This window comes from Muntiacus reevesi, chromosome 19 (assembly GCF_963930625.1).
Source record: "Muntiacus reevesi chromosome 19, mMunRee1.1, whole genome shotgun sequence".
In the NCBI taxonomy this organism is placed as follows: domain Eukaryota; kingdom Metazoa; phylum Chordata; class Mammalia; order Artiodactyla; family Cervidae; genus Muntiacus; species Muntiacus reevesi.
This window is the reverse complement of record NC_089267.1, coordinates 57,118,937-57,144,642: the sequence shown is the minus strand read 5'-3', so window position 1 is coordinate 57,144,642 and position 25,706 is coordinate 57,118,937. Positions and strand designations below refer to the sequence as shown.

Sequence of the window (25,706 nt, the reverse complement as noted above, 5' to 3'; positions counted from 1 at the left end):
AGGAAATTGAGAAATAAAACAATCAGAAATTTAACTTGCCTTTCCAGTACAAACTGCATTTCAGGATAATCAAATTGTTGAGAAGTATTAGTTCTTTGCTAAAGAGGAATTCTAGCTAATCCATGAAGAAATTAGCCAAACAGAAAAATCATTGTTTTGCAACTCCTAATGAAATATTGGAAGAGGCTAACAGTCATCAATAGATTAAAAAAAAATTAGGTAAAAGGCAGATGAAAAAGTCTGTAACAGAGGAAACAACATGCCACCACCCATACCTACTTACTCATCTCTGTACCCCTAAAAATGGGTTCACCAGATACTATGTGCTAACTGATGTAGTGTAACAGGGAACATACAACACCAACTATGACGTATTCTTGCTTAAAACATGCAATTATGCCTCTCATTTTAACTACCAGTTTACGAGACAAAAGCCTTTGACTGTGTGGATCACAATAAACTGTGGAAAATTCTGAAAGAGAAGGGAATACGAGACCTCCTGACCTGCCTCTTCAGAAACCTGTATGTAGGTCAAGAAGCAACAGTTAGAACTGGACATGGAACAACAGACTGGTTCCAAATAGGAAAAGAAGTACGTCAAGGTTGTATACTGTCACCCTGCTTATTTAACTTATATGCAGAGTACATCATGAGAAATGCTGGGCTGGAAGAAGCACAAGCTGGAATCAAAATTGCTGGGAGAAATATCAATAACCTCAGATATGCAGATGACACCACCCTTACGGCAGAGAGTGAAGAGGAACTAAAGAACCTCTTGAAAGTGAAAGAGGAGAGTGAAAAAGTTGGCTTAAAGCTCAACATTCAGAAAGCTAAGATCATGGCATCCGGTCCCGTCACTTCATGGCAAATAGATGGGGAAACAGTGGAAACAGTGTCAGACTTTATTTTTTTGGGCGGGCTCCAAAATCACTGCAGATGGTGACTGCAGCCATGAATTAAAAGACGCTTACTCCTTGGAAAGAAAGTTATGACCAACCTAGACAGCATATTAAAAAGCAGAGACATTACTTTGCCAACAAAGGTCCGTCTAGTCAAGGCTATGGTTTTTCCAGTGGTCATGTATGGATGTGAGAGTTGGACTATAAAGAAAGCTGAACACTGAAGATTTGATGTTTTTGAACTGTGGGTTGGAGAAGACTCTTGAGAGTCCCTTGGACTGCAAGGATATCCAACCAGTCCATCCCGAAGGAAGTCAGTCCTGGGTGTTCATTGGAAGGACTGATGCTGAAGCTGAAATTCCAATACTTTGACCACCTGATGTGAAGAGTTGACTCATTTGAAAAGACCCTGATGCTGGGAGGGATTGAGGGCAGGAGGAGAAGGGGCTGACAGAGGATGAGATGGCTGTATGGCATCATCGACTCTATGCACATGGGTTTGGGTGGACTCCGGAAGTTGGTGATGGACAGGGAGGTCTGGCGTGCTGCGGTTCATGAGGTCGCAAAGAGTTGGACACGACTAAGCAGCTGAACTGAACTGAACTTACAAGACAAACAGGGGACAAAGGATAAAGTAAAATACCATGAGTAGGCACTCGGGTAAATCCAGATAATGGAACATTTTATAGGACAGAGACCTGGTTTCTCCAATAAACTGATACCATTTAAAAAAGAGAGAGTCATTTAGATACTGTTGGATCCTGGTTTGAAAAATCTAACTTTAAAGGGGGATTTTTTAGATTATTGAGGAAATCTAAAAGTGGACTAAGCATCAGATAACATTAAGGAATTTCACATTATTCTGTTTGGTATAATTGCATGGTGGTTATAAAAAAAACAAAATTCTTCTCAGTTAGAGATGCACAGTGAAACACTTTTAGGGAAATGACATGATATCTGTGGTTTGCTTTAAAACTCAGAAAAAAATTTGTTAGGAGGAGGAGAGAAAAAAATGAGAAAAAAAAAAATCAGTAAGATGATCATTACTGAAGCTGAATGATGGATACATAAGATGTCATTTTACTATTCTCCCTACTTTTGGTATGGTTGAAAATTTCCACTATGAAGAAAAATTAAGGGGTACTTCCCCTATGGATTATTGGATTATGAAGCTGTAGTTCTTGGGCAGGTCAGTGGTAAAATCTCCGCCTGCCAAGGCAGGAGACACAAGTTTGATCCCTGGGTCAGGAAGATCCCCTGGAGAAGAACATGGCAACCCACTCCAGTATTCTTGCCTGGGAGATTCCATGGAGAAAAGGAGCCTGGCAGGACACAGGCCTCTGGGGGCACAGAAGAGTTAGACAAGGCTCAGCGATTAGAAAACGTCTGAAGCTTCTGTGTGTTTCAAGAACTCTATGTCTCCACTAAGTCTACAGGATCATCCCACAACTAGGCTACCTGCATGTGCTGACAGTCACATCAGTTAATTTAAAGATATTTTTTTAAAAATCAGACAGCTTTTTCACTCTCCTCTTTCACTTTCATCAAGAGGCTCTTTAGTTCCTCTTCATTTTCTGCCATTAGAGTAGTATCATCTGCATATCTAAGGTTGTTGATATTTCTCCCAGCAATCTTGATTCCAGCTTGTGATTCACTCAGCCCAGCATTTTGAATGATGTACTCTGCATATAAGTTAAATAAGCAGGGTGACAATACACAGCCCTGACGTACTCCTTTCCCAATTTTGAACCAGCCCATTGTTCCATGTCTGGTTCTAACTGTTGCTTCTTGACCTGCACACAGGTTTCTCAGCAGGCAGGTAAGGTAGTCTGGTGTTCCTATCTCTTTAAGAATTTTCCACAGTTTGTTGTGATTCACACAGTCAAAGGCTTTAATATAGTCAATGAAGCAGAAATAGATGTTTTTCTGGAATTCCCTTGCTTTTCCTATGATCCAAAGGATGTTATAATTTGATCTTTGGTTCCTCTGCCTTTTCTAAATACAGCTTGAACATCTAGGATGAAAGATTTTGAGCAGTTTTACCTTGTGAGCATGTAAAAGTACTGCAACTGTACAGTAGTTTGAGCATTCTTTGGCACTGCCTTTCTTTGGGATTGGAATGAAAACTGACCTTTCCAATCCTGTGGCCATTGCCAAATTTTCCAAATTTGCTGGCATACTGAGCGCAGCACTTTAACAGCATCATCTTTTAGGATTTTAAATGGTTCAGCTGGAATTCCATCACCTCCATTAGCTAGTTCACAGTAATGCTTCCTAAGGCCCCTCCGACAATACAATTGGTCAATTTATCAACTTGAGAGTATTAATGTTTCTGAAATCATGACACCTGATGCCAGACATTAAGTCTTCCTGAATTCTTCAAGTACATTTAGCATTTACCCCTACAATGGTTTATCGCAAATGAAAAAAGTTCTTAATTGTTCCAATAAATGTTCAATATATTGTTCAATGCTACTTTAGGCTGTGTATCTTCTAGCTGTATCCTAAATATATGTATACCTGTTACATATATTCATGTGAATGTGTAAATATAAACACACATACACACTGTAATACTATGTCATGTAGGCCCATACTATTGTTCTTCTATTAGATAAGCCACATACTGTATCATATAAATGATCTGCTTCCATCAGACATGTAAGCTGTTTCCAGGGTTTTATTACAAAGGAAGATGTGATAAAATTTCTTTCACATAAATCTTTATGTGCATCTATGACTACTTCCTTTAAATAAACCCTTAGATGTGCCCCTGATGAGTCAAAGTATATGAACACTTTTAAGGGTCTTTAGAAATCACCAAAATGGCCCTCCAGAGAGGTTATATCACTTAATACCTTAATTAACAATGTATGAGTACATCCATCTTATCCAATCCTTGACACTATGATTTTTTAAACCTTTGTGAACTTGATGACGGAAGGTAACAACATATATTTTAATTTGTGTGTCTTGTTAACAAGGGAGAGTGACACTTTTTTCATGTTTCTTGGCTATCTGTACTGCATTTTCATTGTTTTCCATATTCTTCTATGGATGAAGGCCTCTTTGGCCTGAAGAATTATAGAACCTTTTCATAAGAATATTCATTTTTTTATCTTATCATATATGCCTCAAATATTGCTCTCAATTTGTCAAATGGCATGTTGCTTTGTTTTGGTTATTTTATAACACAGGAATTTTTTTCACTTTTACGTGGTCAATCTAGACATCAGTGTTACACATAATTAGAGATTTGGACCTTGGTTCAGAAACTGATTACAAACTTGGCTTAAACAGTTTATTAGACACATGAACAAGGAAAAACTACTTAATTTCTCGGAGACTCAGTTTTCCTATTTGTAAAATAGGGATACAGCCACCTACCACAGGGAGTTGTTATGAGGATTACAATCATTCACTCCTTCACTCATTCATTTATAGTTTCCCAGCAAGTCTGCCAGGCAAATAACAAGCATTCATTAATCCCAGTCACTACCACAATACTATCATGAACAGACAACATTTTAATTTTTAATACCAGTTCTCAATAGACTATTACTTTAATAAACACTTCTTGGCAATTACTTTAAAAAGAAAAAAAATTTTCCATATCAACCCTTTTGGAAAAAGAGCATAGAAACCCAATCACAAAATAAGATATTTAACAGTGGCTAAAGTAAAGCTAAACATACCAATAAGTTCAGGTGGGTTTCTTTCATTAAACCGCTCACACAGACGAATAAATGTCTCAGTATTCTCCGTTGTAGGGCACTCACCATGTCTAGTAATACAGAAACATTTTGTTTTTTAAGAAGAGATGACAAATTTAAGCAAAAGGTTTCAATATTAAAGACTCTTAATACATGACTTACCCTTTACACTGAAGTTTTATATATTTGATTCCTTCTTTTTCTATGTCATTTCTGTCATAGAATCTTGAAGTATTTGTCAGGTCTACCAACAAGCCCATTTTAACCTTAGGCAAAAGGAAAGAAAGAAGATTTCCTAGTTACTGAATCTGTTCCAAAATAAGTTGACTGAATGCAATATTCTGGGCCAGTTCATTCATCTACACTGAAGGAGATTTTATGTTCACTCTGTCAACATAGTAACAATGAGTGTATCACTTTCCAAGTCTTATTTGAGACAGAGAACTTAGGCACTGAATGAAATAAATTAACCCCAAACAAACGATGAAACAAGAATATAAGCAAAACAGATTCCACTTCAACATTAAAAAGCCTACCTAAAAAGCAAATACTGATGTAGTTTCCTACATCTGTCACTCCACCTATGATTTATTAGAAGTAGCTAGAACAGGGACAGCATTTATCTGAAATACACCCGAACTCAAGCTCCAGAAGCACCCAAGAATTGATGCTTTTGAACTGTGGTGTTGGAGAAGACTCCTGAGAGCCCCTTGGACTGCAAGGAGATCCAACCAGTCCATCCTAAAGGAAATCAGTCCTGGGTGTTCATTGGAAGGACTGATGCTGAAGCTGAAACTCCAATACTTTGGCCACCTGATGCAAAGAGCTGACTCATTTGAAAAGACCCTGATGCTGGGAAAGATTGAAGGCAGGAGGAGAAGAGGACAACAGAGGATGAGACGGTTGGATGGCATCACCAACTCAATAGACATGAATTTGAGTAAACTCCAGGAGTTGGTGATGGACAGGGAGGCCTGGTGTGCTGAGGTTCATGAGGTCACAAAGAGTTGGACATGACTAAGCGACTGATCTGAACTGAACTGGTTGCTGCTATGGACACCCATTCTGGATGTTTAGTGGCCACTCCCTTCAGGAAAGCCAATCAGACCAATACTATTAAAACAGAGGCGATAATTAATTTATACGATGGTGTTCCACTTCAAATTCAGAGGGACAATGGATCACGTTTTAAAGGTAAATTAATACAAGAGTTTGCCCAGGAATATAATATACAATGGATCTTTCATATTCCTTATTATCCTCAAGCTGCTGGTTGGATTGAAAGAATGAATAGTTTGCCTAAACAGCAGTTAATTAAACTTGGAGAGGGCTCTTATAAAAACTGGAGAACTAACTTTAAATACTCCTCTCAATATTTTAAATAATACACCTATTATAAAATCAGAAACTCCTTTGATGAGAAAAACTATTCCAAATTTACAGATTCATAAAATACACTTTTATACTGAAACAACTGAGTATTGGGAAATTAGCCCAGGAGCACTAGCTCTTTTCCAAGCTACTCCTGAGACTGCCGGAGTGGATTTGTACTCTTTACCTGAACAGAGACTTACAAAAATATCGATATGTGCTATTTCAACTGGTATTGGAATCGAAATGCTTCCCAGGCACTTTGGGTTAATTAAGGAATGCTCCAATTAAGCGTTAAAAGGAATCTGTGTCCATGCAGGAGTTACAGACCCAGACTACCAAAGAGAAATCCAAATAACTTTACAAAGTGAAGGAAAGGATGAAAGGATGATCTATTTATTAATAAACATGATAGAACTGCCCGACTCCTGATTTTCCCACATGTTAAGTGTTAAGTACAAAATGAGGATAACCTCCCACCTTACTAACAGTTAGAGATGATGGAGGGTTTGGGTACACAAATGAAATACATGCAACCAGAGCTAAAGACTGGGTGAAGCAACCTAACGGTCCTCCCATATTTGCTGAGGTGGTTGCACAGAGAAGGAGCACACCACACTAACTGATGGTCCCCGGACAAGAAGAGTGGCAGCACGTGCTGCTAACCACTGCTATGCTCATGGACAGACTATTCTTGGAAGCCTGACTGTAATGGGGATTGTCATCCACACCTCCACCTTCAAGGATATGCTACAGTTAAAAGAAAAATATGAAGAAAACTACTGGGGAATCTTCAGCTAGAGAAACATAAGTCAGACCTGAACTCAGGATAACCTCATGTGCCCAGCAGACAAGGCCTTTCTTTCTTAACTTTGACTTTCTATGTACAAAAGATTATACACATTCATGTCAATGTATGACAAAAACCACTACAATATTGTGAAGTAGTTAGCCTCCAACTAATAAAAATAAGTGAAAAAAAAAGAAGATTATACACAGCACTGGTAAGGATATAACTCAAGTCTTAACCATTAACGCTAAATGGATGCTTGCAACACTATAGCCACATGAACTTAATGTATGACAAAGACTTTTAATAGTTTAATGACTCAGTAATATTTCAGCTGCTGTTGTTTGGTCACTAAGTCATGTCTGACCCCATGGACTGCAGCTGCCCGGTTCTTCTGTCCATGGGATTTCCCAGGCAAGAATATTGAAGTGGGTTGCCATTTCCTTCCCCAGGGGATTTTTCTGACCCAGCAATCTTCCCCACCCAGGGATTACCTGCATTGGCAGGCGGATTCTTTACCACTAAGCCACCAGGGAATGTCAACATTTCAGCTACACCGAACTAAACCCTAAACCGACATGTGTGACTGGACTGTTTGCTCTATACAGATGTTATATTACCTGGCTCAGAAGGATAAGGTCCAAGGAATTTTAGTGTCTGCTAATGCATATGCTAAAGACCCTCTTGATGAGGATGAAGGAGATGGAAAAAGCCGGCTGAAAACTAAATATTAAAAAACTAAGCTCATGGCATCTGGCCCCATCACTTCATGGCAAACAGAAAGGGAAAAGGCGGAAGCACTGCTTCTAGGTGGGAGCCTGCCAAACACAGAGATGTGAATGCCGCAATACCGCTTCTCACAAGTTAGAGCTAGAACCCTTACCATCTGCCTCTAGGTCCAAAGTAAGAAGGGAAGGAAAAGTGGGGATGAGCAAGACAATATGAATTCCCTAAACATATATGAATGCTTTAGCTAAGAAAACCAAGAAACTGCATTATGTGACTTAGTGCACTGAGTCCATAAATATGTACATGTGTAATGTGTGTCTGTGTGTGTGATATGTCTGTGTGAATAATGTGTTTGTGTTTTTTAATCTATATACACATATACTCATAATATATATACACAATCATTTTTCCTTGTAGATTCCCAATCCATGAAATAAGGATAATAACAGTATCCACCTCATACAGTTGTTGTGAGATTTAAATGAAGTCCTTACTCTGTGCCAAGCACTATTCTATGCTTTACATGCACAAATTTTATCTGCAAATGAGGAAACTGAAACACAAACAGATTATGTAACTTGACCACAAAGCTGTAAGTGGCAAACTAGAATTCAAACCCAGGCGAACTGGCTTCTAAGCCCAAGCTCTTTAAACACTCTGCCTAGGAATTTTTAATGCTCTACAAATGTTAACTATGACTTTCAAAAATGTATATTAATAATGAAGATAAAAACTAAAAGTTTATAAGGAAGCTAAAATAAAAGATACAAAATGAAGACCCAAACTACACCGACAGGAATAAGTAACAGGTTATCAAAAACTACGTGGCATGTTTACTGTCCTGTAACAGGAAGCTCGCACGTAATGGGCACCAGCATTTGCTGAATGTACTACCTGCTGCTCAGTCACTATGTCATGTCCAACTCTTTGCAACCCCATGGACTGCAGCACGCCTGTCCTTCCTGTCCTTCACCATCCTCAGAGCTTGCTCAAACTCATGTCCATTGAGTCCATGATGCCATCCAGCCATCTCATCCTCTGTCGTCCCCTTCTACTCCTGCCCTCAATCTTTCCCAGCATCAGGGTCTTTTCCAATGAGTCAGCTCTTACCATCAGGTGGCCAAAGTATTGGAGTTTCAGCTTCAGCATCAGTCCTTCCAATGAATATTCAGGATTGATTTTCTTTAGGATGGACTGGTTTGATCTCAAAGCAGACCAAGGGACTCTCAAGAGTCTTCTCCACACCACAGGTCAAGAGCATCAATTCTTCAGCACTCAGCTTCTTTATGGTCCAACTCTCACATCCACACAAGACTAATGGCTTTTCCTACATGAACCTTTGGTGGCAAACTGATGTCTCTGCTTTTTAGTACACTGTCTAGGTTGGTCCTAACTATTCTTCCAAGGAGCATTCAATAACAGACCACCACTTAAAAGAGTAACAATGGTACGTGTTATGGGTTGCATTATGCACCCTAAAAACATATTCAAGTCCTAACTCCCAGTACCTATGAATATAACCTTATTTGAACGAAGGTTATAGGGTCTTTGCAAATATAGTCAAGACGAGGGCACACAGGGGAATTCCCTGGCAATTCAGTGGTTAGGACTCCAAGCTTCCACTACAGGTTCAATCCCTGGTCATGAAACTAAGATCCTGCAAGTCACATGGTGTGGCCAAAAAAAATTAATTAAATGAGGTCATACTGGATTAGGGTGTCCTTATTAGTGGGAAATTTGGACGCTGACACACACAAGGAGAGTGTCAAGGAGGCAGAGACAGCTAGAGGAGCCGTAAGCCTAGGAATACTGAGGCCTGCTGGCCATCACTGGCAGCTAGGAGAAAAGAATGGAAGAGATTCTCCTCCAACACTCCAGGAAGAGCCAACCTCTCCAACACCTTGCTGGGGAATTTCTAGCCTCCAGAACTGTTGGAGGATAAGTGTCTGCTGTTTTAAGCCACCAGTTTCTGGTAATTTGTCAAAGTAGCCCTACTGCTGGGGTGTGAGCCGCTCAGTCCTGTCTGACTCTCTGCAGTCCCATGTACTGCAGCCCACCAGGTTCCTCTGTCCATGAAATTTTCCAGGCAAGAATACTAGTGTTGCTTGTCATTTCCTTCTCCAGGGGATCTTCCTGACCCAGTGATCGAACCCAGGTCTCCTGAACTACAGGCAGATTCTTTACCATCTGAGCCACCAGGGAAGCCCAGAAACTAATATAATCAGTGTGATGTCAGAATAACATAAAAAATTGCAATGTTTCATTCAGAAAAATAGTTTGGCACTTTTCTTTAAAACTAACCTCGTGTTCAACAATCTTAGTCTTGGGTATTTGTTCCAGAAAAATGAAAACTTAACATTCACATAAATACCTGTACATAAACCCTCACAGCAACTTGACTCACAACTCCCCACAACTGGAAACAACTCAGAGTGGCTAAATGGTTACTTAACCATTCAGTGGGAAGAGAATGGTTAAACTCTGGCACATCTACAGAAGTGAATACTATTCAGCAATAAATATGAGCACAATTCTCATCGATTCATGCAAAAACCTGGAGGACCCCAGCAGCATTATGCTTAGTGAAAAAAGTGTATCCCAGGGGGCTTCCCTGGTGGCTCAGTGGTAAAGCATCCACCTGCCAATGCAGGAGACGGGGGTTCGATCCCACATGCTGCAAGCAACTAAGCCCGTGAGCAACAACAACTGAGCCTGTGCTCGGAACCCAGCAACCGACTACTGAAGCCCACGTGCCTAGCGCCGCAACAAGAGAAGCCGCCGCAGTGAGAGGCCTACAGACCGCCACAAAGAGTAGCCTCCACTCCCTGCAACTAGAGAAGGCTTGAGAGCAGCAAGGAAGACCCAGCACAGCCAAAAACAAATTTAAAACTTTTTTTTAAAGTGTATCCTGAAAGGTCACAAACTGTTTCATTCCATTTATGTAACTTTCACAAAATGACAAAACTACAGAGACAGAGGACGAGTTAGCAGGTGGAACTGCACAGAACTTTACACACAGAAACACAAATGAATGCTCACAAACACGGGGAAAAGCTAACGTGCAGGTCTACAATCCAGCCAGCATTGCTGTGCCAATGTCAGTTTCCTGCTTTTCATATTATACTATAATCACGTAAGATGTCACCATTGGGAAAAACTGAGAGAAGGGTTCACAGACTCTATGTACAATTTTTGCAACTTGCTCCGAGTTAATTAATTCAAACTAAAAAGTTTTATTTTAGAAAGCCACCTGAAAAACAAGAAAGGGATAAAGTATGTTGAATCAATATCAAAAATGTTTTGCTTCTTACCTTCAGACTCTTCAGATAATTTGAAAGCATACTAGGATGAAATCGATTTTCTTCAGCAACTTGACTGTCATATCTTGGTCCTAACATTGTTTTCAGAGGTAAGAATCTTCCTAAATAACATGAAGGTAATAATTTTCATTAATGAAAATGTTCTGGGTTAAAACTCTATAATTAACAATTCTCAAAATCACCTTCTTACAATATTTTTAATGGAACTGTTCATAAAATACTCTCAACCTATACTATACTTTCAAAGGGCACCACATTGGAACTTTTAAGGACAACATATATTCTAGAAATCAACAATCAAATACAACAGCAAAAGAAATTACCAGTGAACGGAATGTCCTGAAACACATTTAAGTTCTACACCGCTATATTAAAAAAATAAAATTTAATTTAAAAAAATAAACCACTATATTACAAAGTTACTGCCTTAAAACCTTTAAAGATATAGTACTAGAAAACTGATAATGAAATAAATTAAATCAATTCTTTGAAATTCCTATTACGCTTTTTTAAAATGAAACTGGAACTTCTGATGCCGAGCAGGGCCCTGTCGGCCTCCTGGGCATGGAGGCCTTTTTGTCCCCATTCCTTAAAGGCAAGACTCATGCCTCTGTGATCAAGATGGGGATCAGAGGAGGAGCAGCAAGGAAACCACCTGAGGCAGGATGAAGGGAAGCAGAAAGGCTCACCAAGATCAGCAGCCCACTGCACACACCCTAATCCTGTCAGCACCCCCACCCTTCTGAAACCTGAAGGAATGAAGACTGTTACTGCCTTGATAATTACCACATACCCCAGTTTGACTATCTAACCTCTCCCTATTCAGGGAAGGGGGACTCAGTTTTTGAGGCACTAGCCTCCTGTGTTTTGCCTGGCAAAGTAATAAAGCCACTCTTTCCTTCTCCATAACTCTGTCTCAGTAGTGTCTGTTTGGCAGTGGGGCACAGACAGCCAAGATTTCGGCAACACTTTCTCCATTTTCTTTTTTTTTCTTTTTTTCTTTATTTTATTTTATTTTATTTTTTTTATTAGTTGGAGGCTAATTACTTCACAACATTTAGTGGGTTTTGTCATACATTGATATGAATCAGCCATAGAGTTACACGTATTCCCCATCCCGATCCCCCCTCCCACCTCCCTCTCCACCCGACTCCTCTGGGTCCTCCCAGTGCACCAGGCCCGAGCACTCGTCTCATGCATCCAACCTGGGCTGGTGATCTGTTTCACCACAGATAATATACATGCTGTTCTTTCGAAACATCCCACCCTCACCTTCTCCCACAGAGTCCAAAAGTCTGTTCTGTACTTCTGTGTCTCTTTTTCTGTTTTGCATATAGGGTTATCATTACCATCTTTCTAAATTCCATATATATGTGTTAGTATGCTGTAATGTTCTTTATCTTTCTCGCTTACTTCACTCTGTATAATGGGCTCCAGTTTCATCCATCTCATTAGAACTGATTCAAATGAATTCCTTTTAACGGCTGAGCAATATTCCACGAACACTTTCTCCATTTTACAGACCTTATCCTACAGCCCAAAAGAATCAGGGTGAGAAGCATACTAACCAAAATCACCCACCAAACAACTGCCACCGATTCTAATTTCAGCAAAACTAACTTTTGGCCTTTTTTTTTTCTGAATCACCGTGTAATAATAGAGGAAGTAATCTTATAAAATCAATTTCAAAATCATCTATTTTAGCTGATTTATATTATGAAATCACTAAGTATAAATATCTACCTAAAATCATATCTAAGTGAAGTCTTAACATGTGTCCAGAGACTTCAACCAAAACATATAAAAAGATTTTTTTCTATTTTTATTTTCCACAAAGAGTAGGATACGACTTAGCAACTGAACATTTTCTACAAAACCACTCAAGATCACCAGTAACCTCTGTGTTGCTAAGTCCAATGGTCAACTCTCAAACACCGACCATTTTCTAACTCAGAGGAAGCTCCTGAACCCCCTTCTTCACGCGGCCTCCAGGACACTGCATCCCCCCACTGCTCTCCGCTCTCCCTGGCCTCTCCTCCTCAGTCTCCGGTACCAGCTCCCCATCTCCCGGCTCCTCCATGTTTGCCCCAGGGCTCTGTCTCTGTGCCTCCTTTCTTTCTGCACTCACTGGCCTGGTGCCTCACGTGGTCTCACAGGTTTAAAAGCCACCAACGCACCAATGACCCACAGATGTGCAACTGTGCCAAACACCTCCCTTAACTCCAGAGTCAAGTACCAAGTCCTGACTTACTAGTCTCTGCTTGAGGTCCAACAGATGTCTCAGACTTGGGATCCAAATCTGAGTTCTCAATTTTCAAACTCCTCTTAAGGTCCTCCCCATCTCAGCAAATGTAACATCCTTTTTTTTAACAGTTTAGGCCAAAAGCTGTGGTGTTATCCTTGATCCATCTCTTTCTTACACATCCCACATCCAATCCATCAGCAAATCCTATCGGATCTGTCTTCAAAATACCTCCAGATTCTGACCACTTCTACCATCTCACCCAGATTATTATACTTCATTTAGTTTATTTACTAGATATTTATTAAGTGCCTATTACGAAAAAAGCTAGTGGAGGTGATGGAATTCCAGTTGAGCTATTTCAAATCCTGAAAGATGATGCTGTGAAAGTGCTACACTCAATATGCCAGCAAATTTGGAAAACTCAGCAGTGGCCATAGGACTGGAAAAGGTCAGTTTTCATTCCAATCCCAAAGAAAGGCAATGCCAAAGAATGCTCAAAATACCACACAATTGCACTCATCTCACACCCTAGTAAACTAATGCTCAAAATTCTCCAAGATAGGCTTCAGCAATACGTGAACCATGAACTTCCAGATGGTTTTAGAAAACCATCTAAAGTTAGAAAACCAACTTCAAGCTGGTTTTAGAAAAGGCAGAGGAACCAGAAGTCAAATTGCCAACAGTCATTGGATCATCAAAAAAGCAAGAAAGTTCCAGAAAAACATCAATTTCTGTTTTGTTGACTATGCCAAAGCCTTTGACTGTGTGGATCACAATAAACTCTGGAAAATTCTGCAAGAGATGGGAATACCAGACCTCTTGACCTGCCTCTTGAGAAACCTGTATGCAGGTCAGGAAGCAACAGTTAGAACTGGACCTGGAACAACAGACTGGTTCCAAATAGGAAAAGAAGTACGTCAAGCCTGTATATTGCCACCCTGGTTATTTAACTTATATGCAGAGTACATCATGAGAAATGCTGGGCTAGAGGAAGCACAAGCTGGAATCAAGATTGCTGGGAGAAATATCAATAACCTCAGATATGCAGATGACACCACCCTTATGGCAGAGAGTGAAGAGGAACTAAAAAGCCTCTTGATGAAAGTGAAAGAGGAGAGTGAAAAAGTTGACTTAAAGCTCAACATTCAGAAAACTAAGATCATGGCATCTGGTCCCATCACTTCATGGGAAATAGATGGGAAGACAGTGGAAACAGGGTCAGACTTTATTTTTTGGGGGCTCCTAAATCACTGCAGATGGTGATTGTAGCCATGAAATTAAAAGACGCTTACTCCTTGGAAGGAAAGTTATGACCAACCCAGACAGCATATTAAAAAGCAGAGACATTACTTTGCCAAGAAAGGTCCATCTAGTCAAGGCTATGGCTTTTCCAGTGGTCATGTATGGATGTGAGAGTTGGACTATAAAAAAAGCTGAGCGCTGAAGAATTGATGCTTTTGAACTGTGGTGTTGGAGAAGACTCTTGAGAGTCCCTTGGACTGCAAGGAGATCCAACCAGTCCATCCTAAAGGAAATCAGTCCTGGGTGTTCATTGGAAGGACTGATGCTGAAGCTGAAACTCCAATACTTTGGCCACCTCATGCGAAGAGCTGACTCATTGGAAAAGACCCTGATGCTCGGAGGGATTGGGGGCAGGAGGAGAAGGGGACGACAGAGGATAAGATGGTTGGATGGCATCACTGACTCGATGGACATGGGTTTGAGTGGACTCCAGGAGTTGGTGATGGACAGGGAGGCCTGGCGTGCTGCGATTCATGGGGTCGCAAAGAGTCGGACACGACTGAGCGACTGAACAGAACTGATGTAACAGGCATTATTCTAGATGCATGGACCATACTAGTGAAAAGAACTAAAAAAAAGAGATAAAAAATCCCTGCCCTCATGAAGCCTAATTTCTACTGCGTAAACCACAAACAAGAAGTTTCCCCCCACTAAACCTCTCTTCTCATTGTCGTCTGAGATCTCATCCTATTCCCTCTACAAACCCTTAATCCCCTCCCCTGCTGCTCAGTCACACTCTCTGGAGAAAAACCCAGACCTAGAGCAACCCAACCACCTGATTTCTTTGGGCCTACCCCTATGCAGCTCAACTTCTAGAGAAAATCTCAGATGAGTGACAGTATAAATTACAATCACCAATTTCAAAGGCAATCGTCTGTTTCACATCTTTTTCTCATTTTTAAAATATACTAAGCTCCTCTACCCTTTTCAACTAATGGCTTCATGTTATACATTACTGAAAAGAAAAAGCAAAAAGAAACTTATGTTTAACACATACCAGACGCTGTTTAAAACACTTGACATAGATTTACTAATTTACTCCTAACACCTGATGGACAGGGAGGCCTGGCGTACTGCAGTCCATGGGGTCGCAAAGAGTCGGACACAACTGAGCTGAACATAAATATACGTAATGTTATTGTCCCCATTTTACAGATGAGCAAATCAAGGCAAGAGAGGCAAGAGAGATTAAATAAATTGAAAACTGTCACACTTCTAGTAAATGAGAGAACAGTGATTCAAACCTAGGTGATCTGGACATGGGGTCCACAAATATAACTGCTATTCAACAGAACCTCTTCACCACTGGGCGGGAAACTTGCCTCACCTTTATAGTTATAAAACTTTCCGGCCATTTTCTCTTTCATCCTCTGTCTTTCCTCACTTCAAAGGCAAACCCTGTCCCTACAGCTCTGGATTCCTTTCCATTTTGCCTTCACAAGAACATCAACCTTTCCTCCCTTCCATGCGGTTACCAACTTCTCTAATATCTTACGTCTTAGCAGTATCTCATACATCTGACCCTTCCTTCCTCCTTGAAAAATTCTCTTGGCTTCCATAACACTAGACTCGTTTAGTTTGATGAGTTGTTTGTCACAGAAACTAGCATTATTTATCCTGACTAATCAAATACCATGCTTTTAAATACTGTCTTTACACTAGTGATCCTTAAATGTACATCTACAACTTGAACTTGTTTGAATTCCAAACGATGTATCCAGCTGTGTACTCAACATCTCTACCTGTGCAATCAGGATCTTAATACCTCTTCCAACCTACCAGCCACTCCCTCCCCCCATAAGCCCTTATGGTACCAATCATCCCACTGCATAGGCAGAAACCTAGGACTAAGTTTTGACTCTCTTTCTCTCATTCTAAATCCAACAATCCACGTCCCGTCTACTTTCCCTCTTTGTTGCTGTTGTTAAGTGGCACACCGTGTCCTACTCTTCTGTGATCCCAGGGGTTGGGACCTTCCAGGCAAGAAGACTGGGGTGGGCCCCCATTTCCTTCTCCAGGGGACCTTCCCAACCCAGGGGTCAAAGCCTCGTCTCCTACATTGCAGGTGCCGCCCTCTACTGCTGAGCAACCAGGGGAGTTCATTTTCCCCTTAATGCTCTCAGATCAGCCTGTGCACACTTCGTTGCTTCAGCCGTGTCCAACTCTCTGCAACCCCATGGACCGTGGCCCACCAGGCTCCTGTGTCCATGGGATCCTCCAAGCAAGGAGAGGGGGTGGGCATGCCTCCTCCAGGGGATCCTCCCAAGCAGGGGCTGAACCCACATCTCCCGCACTGCAGGCAGTCTTTGCTGCTGAGCCCCAGGGACGCCCACGACTCTTCAGCTCTACTTCTAAACTATCGCCATTCTTTCACCTGGAAACCTCGAAAGTTCCCGAACAGTCTCCCCACTCTCATCCTTGTCTCTTTCATCACACACAGAGCAATCAAAGTGAGCGTCTTTAAACTGAAGTCAAATCATCTCACCCCAATGCTAAAGAAATGGTAACGGTTTGCCAGTGCGCTTTGAAAGTATATAAATATTAAAATCCCTTATCATATCTTAAAGCCTTTAGGACCTGGCTCAAACACTCCATCCTCATATCCATATCCTCACTTTAAGGCTGAGATCTCACCACCATCATCCTATCCTAACAGAAACCTTTAAAACAAAAACAAAACAACAACAAAAACAACAACAACAAACAAAAAACCAACAATATATCTAGCATACTTTTTTGGGGATCTGCCTGTGCAAGTTGTGGAACCTTAGTTCCCTGACTAGAGACCAAAACCAAGTCCTCGCCAGTCAGAGGAGGACTGCCAGAGAATTCCCTCTATCTAGCAAACTTCTATTTATTCAAGATAATTTACATACACTTCCTCTGGGGAGTCTTCCCTGAACCCTTTCTTCTTCCCTAACCTCAAACTAAGAATTGGGTTTATCATCTCTAGTATCCCATAATATTCTATAATAGAGTCATTACTGCACTTGTTACAACAAAAGTTTGTTTAAAAATGGTGGTTTACTATTTCCAAGAAACTATATGCTCTTTAAGCTGAGGGATTATATCTTAATCATCTCCTAAGTCCCAAAAACCAGCACAAAGTATACACAAATATTTGCTAAGCAAAATGGTCAAAGTCACCATTATTCTCATAAGAGTATCATATTTATAGTCCCACAGTTAGTTCCCAGGAAGTTCTTTACACATAGTATATATAAACTGTTATGCTGAATAACCTGCCTTTAAGAAATGAGAAGCTGCTGCTGCTGCTGCTGCCAAGTCACTTCAGTCGTGTCCGACTCTGTGCGACCCCACAGACGGCAGCCCACCAGGCTCCCCCGTCCCTGGGATTCTCCAGGCAAGGACACTGGAGTGGGTTGCCATCTCCTTCTCCAATGCAGGAAAGTGAAAAGTTAAAGGGAAGTCGCTCAGTCAAGTCCGACTCTTAGCGACCCCATGGACTGCAGCCCACCAGGCTCCTCCGTCCATGGGATTTTCCAGGCAAGAGGACTGGAGTGGGGTGCCATTGCCTTCTCCAAATGAGAAGCTACTTTTCTTCAAAGTGTTCACCTAAAATCCATCACTCAGAAGGAGAAAAAAAAAGAATTCTTCAGAAATAAAGCCTCAGAAGGAGAAAGGTCCTATCTCCAGGAACTCTCTCACTGGAAGTCTGGTTTAAGTAGAAAAAGGGACTTCAGTGGGGAACAAATTACTTTTATAATTAGTACCATCTTCTTCCTGATTCAGAAAAATTATGAACTTGTGTAGTACTAATAAGAGTTGGTGATGGACAGGGAAGCCTGGTGTGTTACAGTCCATGAGGTCACAAAGAGTCAGACACGACTGAGCAACTGAACTGAACAAGTCATCCTAATGCTTACAATGAGAAAATTTAGCAGTCATAATATATTTCCCTAAATGTGTAAAATATCAAAGAAATTATACAATAAGCATGAATTCCTTTTCTAATGAGAAAAAAATAAGAGGAAGAAAACAGGAGGTAGAAATTGGGAATATGAATGATTCCTTATTTTTCTCTAAAGCTTGCAATAATATAGTTAGCATTTCTTGTTCTAGTAGTATAAAACACTGCCAACCCTGCACTATCTAAAATACACAATGTGTCATGAACGCTTCTAGGACACAGAATTTTAAGGTAAATTCAGAAAGATTTATCAAGAATTTTATGCTGTATTCCCTTTACTTTTTAACAAGGGTCACAAGTCAAAGCAGACCTAATTACCAGTAAAGATCCAGTTGGTTGTCAGGAGGCCTGGGCTTCTGTCTAGGGCCCACAACTGCTCAGATGGGGTGAGTGTAGTGACTCAGTGAGCACAACAATGAAAAGTTTAGCTTTCGGGGGTCAAAATACTCCAATACAATAAAAAGGAAAATTTTTTTATTCCTGACCCTTCATCTCCAAGAGAAGGAAAAAAAAAAAAAAAAAAGCGAAGCACACAACTCTATTTCTTAGAGTGGTATAAAGCTGTCTGGGGCTTAGCACTTCACCGGCTGCTGTCCACCCCAGTCAGGACATACGTGTCCCTTTATCTACCAAGAAGTCAGAATCCTGATATTTGTCATTGCTATGAGCAGACTACATTAAAATTCTGACTTTTAAGCTGTTTTTCTAATTCCAAATAAAAAATAATTCTCTTTTGACAAGATCTTTATGATTTTGTTTTTCTCACAAATAAGTGTAGCAGGTAACCCTGATAATAAAGCATCCAGGAAACATGCGCCAAGTTAAAAAAGAAGTCAGACATCTAAGTGCAGAGGTTTCTTCATAACTGTATAGGGGGAAAAAAATGTAAAACAACAAAAAAAAAAAGATTCAATACTAAATTAGCAATAACAAGGGGGGAAAAGTTAAAATGTCTGAAGAGAAAGACCTATAAATAAAAGTGTAAAGAACTGTAATCAATTCATCAAAAGAAAGTACAAAGACTATCAAGTACAAATGAAAATGCCTATAAAAATGGTTAGAACATAAAGAAAATTATTTCATTTGTGTTAAGGAAAAACATTTCCTCACCCTAAGACTTATTTAGATTATCTTTCAATAAGACTTTTATCCATCATTTATATGGTTTTACTGACTGAAGATTTAATATAAAATGTGAAGAAAAGCTAACAAACCAGAAGAATCAGAAAACATGAATTAAAAAATGACTACAGAATCTTCTCTTCCAACAATTTAAAATAACTAGGCAGACATACTAAAGATGTGTATATAATTAGTAAGCATGCATAGTTCACTAAAAAATCCTTTAATTTTGTTTCAAAACATCTTCTAGAAAAAACATAAGGTTGAAGTTAGTTAAAATTTAAAACTTTAATTCTTCAAAAGAAACTGTTAAGAGAATGAAAAGGCAAGCCACAAACTGAGAGAAGACTCTGAAAAAGCACATGAAGCTCCAATACCTAAGCCATCTGATGCAAAGAGCCGACTCACTGGAAAAGACCCTGAGGCTGGGAAAGACTGCGGGCAAGAGGAGAAGGGGATGACAGAGGATGAGATGGTTGGATGGCATCACCGACTCAATGGACATGAGTTTGAGCAAACTCCGGGAGACAGTGAAGGACAGGGAAGCCTGGCATGTTGCAGTTCAAGGGGCTGCTAAGAGATGGACATGACTTAGCAACTGAACAACAAAAAAGGACTTGTATTTACAACATATAAAGAACATAAAAACTCAAAAATAAAACAACCCAATTTTAAAAAACAGCAAAGGAACTTCCCTGGTGACCCAGTGGCTAAGACTCTGAGTGCCCAACGCAGGGGTCCTAGGCTGGATCCCTGGCCAGGGAACTAGATTCTACATTCTGCAACTAAGAGTTTGCATACCACAGCTAAAGATTCCACATGCCCCATCTTATGATCTCCAGTGCCACACAAAGATCGTAGATCCCAAGTGCTGCAACTAAGACCCTGCACAGTCAAACGAAAAAAAATAAATACTTTTAAAATCAGCAAAAGATTTTGACATTTTGCAAAAGAAGATATGTGAACTGCCAAGAAGCATGTGAAACAATGCTCAACATCATACCACAATAAGACAGTACTAAGCCCCTATTGGGGCTTCCCTGAGAGCTCAGTTGGTAAAGAACGGGTAATACTAAAAAGACTGATCAAATCAAGTGTTAGGATATGGAGCAAAGAAGAGTCCTCATACTGATGGGCAGGAATGCAAACTGTTATGACTCTGAAAAGAGTTTGGCAGTTTTTTGAAAGGTTAAATGTACACCTACTGTATGATCCACCCCTCTCCTAAAGATTTACACACAGGGAAAAGAAAATATATGCCATACAAAGAACTGCACATGAGCGTTCATGGTAAGTTAGTATGCAACAGCCAAAAACTGAAAACCCAAAGGACCATGAAAGAATGAATGAATAAACAAATCTAATTTAAACTGGTGTAGCTATAACAATGGACTACTACTTGGCAATAATAAGGGATGAGTTAATGATACACACAAGCACACGTGTAAATCTCAAAATAATAATGCTGAATGAAAGATGCCAGAGATCATTACCAAAAGAGAGTAGGTTTCCATTTATTTTTAAAAATTATACAAAATGCAAACTAAATCTAAAGTGACAGAAAGCAGATTACCAGTTGCCTGCACAGGGAGGGATTATCAAGGGCCGGAGGAAACCTGAAGAGGTGATGACTGACTACGTTTGCTATCCTGTGTTTCGTTTCACAGGGGGTGTGCGGGGGCACATCTGGTCAAAACGTATCCAACTGTACACTTTAAAGTCTGTTGGGTCAAACTCAGAGATGAAAAAGTCCTCAAAAGTCATTCTTTAAAAAGAAAAAAAAAAGATTTTAAAAAAACTAAGGAAAACAAAAACCTCCAGTCTCGGTGTGAACCAATTTCACCGCTGGGAACTGCCCTTCCTCCTCCTAAGCCTTCCTTCATCTCAAGACGGACACCCTTCCGAGAACCCTGAAAGGTTTACAAAACTCTTGACTGAGCTTCAAAGTCCTGCCCCTTGAGTTCTGGTGCCCTCAGTCCCTGCCACACAGAAACCTCCCATCCACCTTCCTGTTCGCAACGTTTAGCCTCACTGAGGAGTGACAAGTGCCCCTATTCCCCCCAGTCCGGGCTCCCAAACACTCATCCACGAAGCTGCATCGGATCGAGCACAGCTCGGTCCCGAAACACCGCGACCGAAAGCTGCGCCCCCTCAGCCCACCCCCGGGCCCGCCCGTGCGCGCGGACCCGAACGCCCGGGTCCCGGTCACCTGCCACCGGCTGGCCGCGCCGCGGACAGTTCAGCCACCGCGGCGGGATCTTGTTGTGAGCCATGTCTTGGGGCCGCGCACAGCCGCCCCGCCACCAACGCTCGCCGCGCCTCGCCGCCGCCTCCTCGCGGGCCGCTCTGAGCCGGAGGTCTGAGGTACCCGAATCCCCGGCGGCGTCCGAACCCCAGCCGCTCGGACGCGGGTAATGTCAGCGGCGGCGCGCCACTTCCATTCAGGCTCAACTCTAGGCGAACCCACAATGCATCGCCACTTCCGCCCCCAAAGGCCCCACCCACTTCTTTCCGAGGTCAGAGGTGAAAAGGAGACGCCGGGGAGGGAGGAAGGAGTTAAGGCCAAGGCGAGTGGAAGGGGCGGGTCTGCCCCGCCCCGCCCCGCCCCGCCCCGCCCCGATCTCGGAGCGCTCGGCGCGCGGCTTTGCACACGCTCAGCTCCCGCAGTACGGGGTACCGCAGGGCTGCCGTTCTTCACATTTCTGTCTAGACAGCCGATGGAAACCCTGGAGGATGAAAGGAAGCCAAGCCTCTTTCCAAGCGCAGAGTGGTCCGCAGATTTCGTTAAGGCCTCTGCTTTCCTGGCGAATGGGGTTTTCCCGCCGCCGCCAGACCCCAAGAGCCTGATCGCCCTTTTTTCGGCCAACTTTGGCGTCCCGGCAAGATCTGGGTTTGATTGGGAATTTGGAAAGTTCTTCCTGACTTGGATTAGCGGAACAAGCTTTAGAGAAACTGTAAGGGCGAGAGACTGGAGCACCAGAAATGAGGGATTTCTCTTTGGGGGTGTGCTTCTAGGGATCCATGAAGCCTCTGAATAACCCCAAACCGTGTTATGAGTGTGGTTTCTACGTTTCTGGAGCATTTTTATAGTGTTTTGGGGAGTCTCAAAGTTACCAACCAATGTGTGTAATTGGCAAAGGCAGGAATTGCTCAGTGGAGTACCGCTAAGTGGCACTGTTCTCAATTTGGCTTACCAAATGATCTTTCCTTCCAGTTAAGCAGGTGCGATTGGAAGCATCTTCCAATTCCAGGCGATTGGAAGCTCATTTTATAAACTGTGTCCGTAATAAGACTTTCTATAGCTACCAGACTAATTTAAAGTACTGAATATAAAGCTGGATGCTGGCAAGTTATAGTGTTCACAGGTTGGTTTTAAATATCAGTGCTGTATTTGAACTGCAAGAGAATGCGGTTTGGGGCAGGTCACGGAATGCGTGTTAAAGCAGTGGTCCCCAACCTTTTTGGCCAATTTCATGGGAGACAGTTTTTCCACGAACCAGGCTGGGGAGAGGGGAGTGGTTTCAGGATGATTGAAGTGCATTTCATTCATTGTGCACTTTTATTTCGATTATTATGACACCACCTCCACCTTAGATCATCAGGCATTAGATCCTGGAAGCTGGGGATCTGATGTTAAAGTGCTGGTGAGAAACTTGTGGGACTGCTCATCTCCCAAATGGGAGGGTCCCTGGACCCTCTAAATATGATCAGAATTCTCCCCAGAATTTCTGTCCCAGAAATAGAGCCGGCTCTCTCTGTTTGAGAGGCCCTGAATTAGTTGGCACTCCTGGTCTGTCTGGCTGCTATATCTGTTGAGACCTTTTAGTGAAAGTAACACTCCTCTGCTGACAGGAAAAAATAAGGCTCAGTTGCCTTACAAGCCAGCAACCTGCCCAGCTGATGGCCAAGTCTAGTGTGTGCTGGCAGAGTGGAGTTGGGAGCAAACAAAGAGGAAGTCAAGAGATGTGAATGAGAATGTGTTTGTGGTTCCAGAAAGCCAGGGAGGACTCACGTTGGTCGCTCTGTGGGCATCTGTTTTTCCTCTTGGAGAGGGCAGAGAGGTGAGAGTAGGGGTAAATAAGATTGAATTTTCCCTGTTGACAAAAAGGAAAAAGACAAGCCCTTTACCTAGAGCATTTTCTTTCAAAAACCTTTATTTGTAAATCCTGCGCCATCGCTTTGATACCTATGTATAAGTCTTTTGAACAGCTCAGTAAGCCTCTTGCCTGCTTTACAACCCAAGAGCTTTTCTCAGGGTCTGGAGAGCCGCCTCTTTGTGAACAGGAAGGAAGACAGCGCCCCCTGTCTCCTTGTCACCACGGGAATTTAACCTAAAGAAAGCAGAGACATCACTTTGCCACCCAAGGTCCCTACAGTCAAAGCTATGGTTTTTCCAGTTAGTCCTGTATGGATGTGAGAGCTGGACCATAAAGAAAGCTGAATGCCAAATAATTGATGCTTTTGAACTGTGGTGTTGGAGAAGACTCTTCAGAGTCCCTTGGACTGCAAGGAGATCCAACCAGTCCATCCTAAAGGAGATCAGTCCTGAATATTCATTGGAAGGACTGATGCTGAAGCTGAAACTCCAATACTTTGGCCACCTGATGGTAAGAGCTGACTCATTGGAAAAGACCCTGATGCTGAGAAGGATTGAAGGCAAAAGCAGAAGGGGACAACAGAGGATGAGATGCTTGGATGGCATCACCGACTCAATGGACATGAGTTTGAGCAAGCTCCGGGAGTTGGTGATAGACAGGGAGGCCTGGCGTGCTGCGGTCCATGGGGTCACCAAGACCCCATGACTGAGCGACTGAAGAGCAACAACACCAGGTTCCAAGCTGTGAGTCGCAAAGACAGAACCCACGTCTCTCATGTCTCCTGCGTTGGCAGGCGGGTTCTTTACCACCAGCACCACCCGGGAAGCCCTCTCTATGTGTGCCCTCTCTATGTCCAGATTTCCAGTCCATGTATTGGATTCTGGCTCACCCTAATCCTGTGTAAACTTATCAAGTTTCCATCTGCAAAAACCTATTTCCAAGTAAAGCCACACTCAGAAGTACAAGGTTAGAAATTAAACATATCTTTTGGGACAATTCAATCCAGAAAACCCACCGTGACTTCTGGAGGCACGTCCAGACTTGCAGAAACACAAGTCCTTCTGAATCCCAGGAATTTGGCTGCTCTGTGTCTTCCTTTTTAAGAGAACCATTCCGTTTTTCTAAAAAGTCAGAGACTGAGACACAGGCCTTAAAAATCACCTTCCTTGTCCCTCCCTTTTTTTGAATACTGCAAGCGGAACCCAGCAGTACCCTTCCTGGGACAGACCCCTCCCTCCATGTCCTCTGCTTAACCTCCTCTCTGAACATCTCATGCGCATTTTCTGTGTTGTTCTACAGATCCTAAAACCCCCATCAACGGAACTACCTGGCAGTCTGGTGGTTAGGGCTCCTCGCTTCCACTGCAGCGGGTGCACAGATCTGATCCCTGATCAGGGGGCTAAGATGCTGCAAGCCTCTCAGAGTAGCCAAAAAGTAAAAACCCCACTAAACTATTATAATAACATAGAACGTAACAGTACATTATGACTAGAGCATGTAGCCCCCCAGACCTACAGGAGCCTGAGGACTGATAATGTTAACTCCTGTAACATCAACATCAGCCAATAAGAAAATGGTGCATAAGCTGATCACATCCCCTGGCTTTTTTTTTAGTTGCAGCATGTGGGATCTAGTTTCTGTGACCAGGGACTGAACTTGGGTCCCCTGCAGTGGGAATGTAGAGCCTTAACCGCCGGACCACCAGGGAAGTCCCTCACCTTGCCTTTAAAAGTGCCTCCTTGAAACCCGTTGGGGAGTTTGGGCTTTCTGAGTACTAGCTGCCTTGGACTCCATGTCTGGTGCCTTGCAATAAATGCCTTTCCTTCGTCACAAGCTGGTGTCCATAGATTAGTTTCACTGTGTGACGTGGTGGACCAAGTTTGGTACGGTAGTACTAGGAGATGTGGGGAATGAGATATCTTGAGCAAACTCAAAATCACCTCCCATAAATTAACACATTGTAAATCAACTATACTTCAGTTTTCTAAAAAATTATCAGTGGTCTAGAGCTTAGAGCCTCATTGCCTATTTATGATTAGTTGTCCTTCATGTTTTTATTTCTTAACCTGGGCATATTTACAGGGTTTGATTTTGGTTTACTTCTGTAGGCCCTCTTGGCATGAGAGACACACATCAGTTGAATGGCCTCCTTAATTGTTTAATTGTAAACCTGTTTAATTAATTTAA

General features: G+C 41.9%; 1 protein-coding gene across 2 annotated transcripts in view; it reads right to left on the bottom strand.

Annotated features, from left to right (window-relative positions):
- RNGTT (RNA guanylyltransferase and 5'-phosphatase) overlaps nt 1-21,900 on the bottom strand; it is a 218,822-nt gene extending 196,922 nt beyond the window's left edge. For both annotated transcript variants that reach the window (XM_065911584.1, XM_065911585.1), the window contains exons 1-4: nt 21,632-21,900; nt 10,814-10,923; nt 4,775-4,878; nt 4,595-4,683 (exon numbers count right to left, since the gene is read on the bottom strand). In XM_065911584.1, the coding sequence (XP_065767656.1) occupies nt 4,595-4,683; nt 4,775-4,878; nt 10,814-10,923; nt 21,632-21,695 (367 nt within the window). In that variant the 5' untranslated portion in view covers nt 21,696-21,900. The remainder of the gene's footprint in view (nt 1-4,594; nt 4,684-4,774; nt 4,879-10,813; nt 10,924-21,631) is intronic.
- Nucleotides 21,901-25,706: the final 3,806 nt, after the last annotated feature.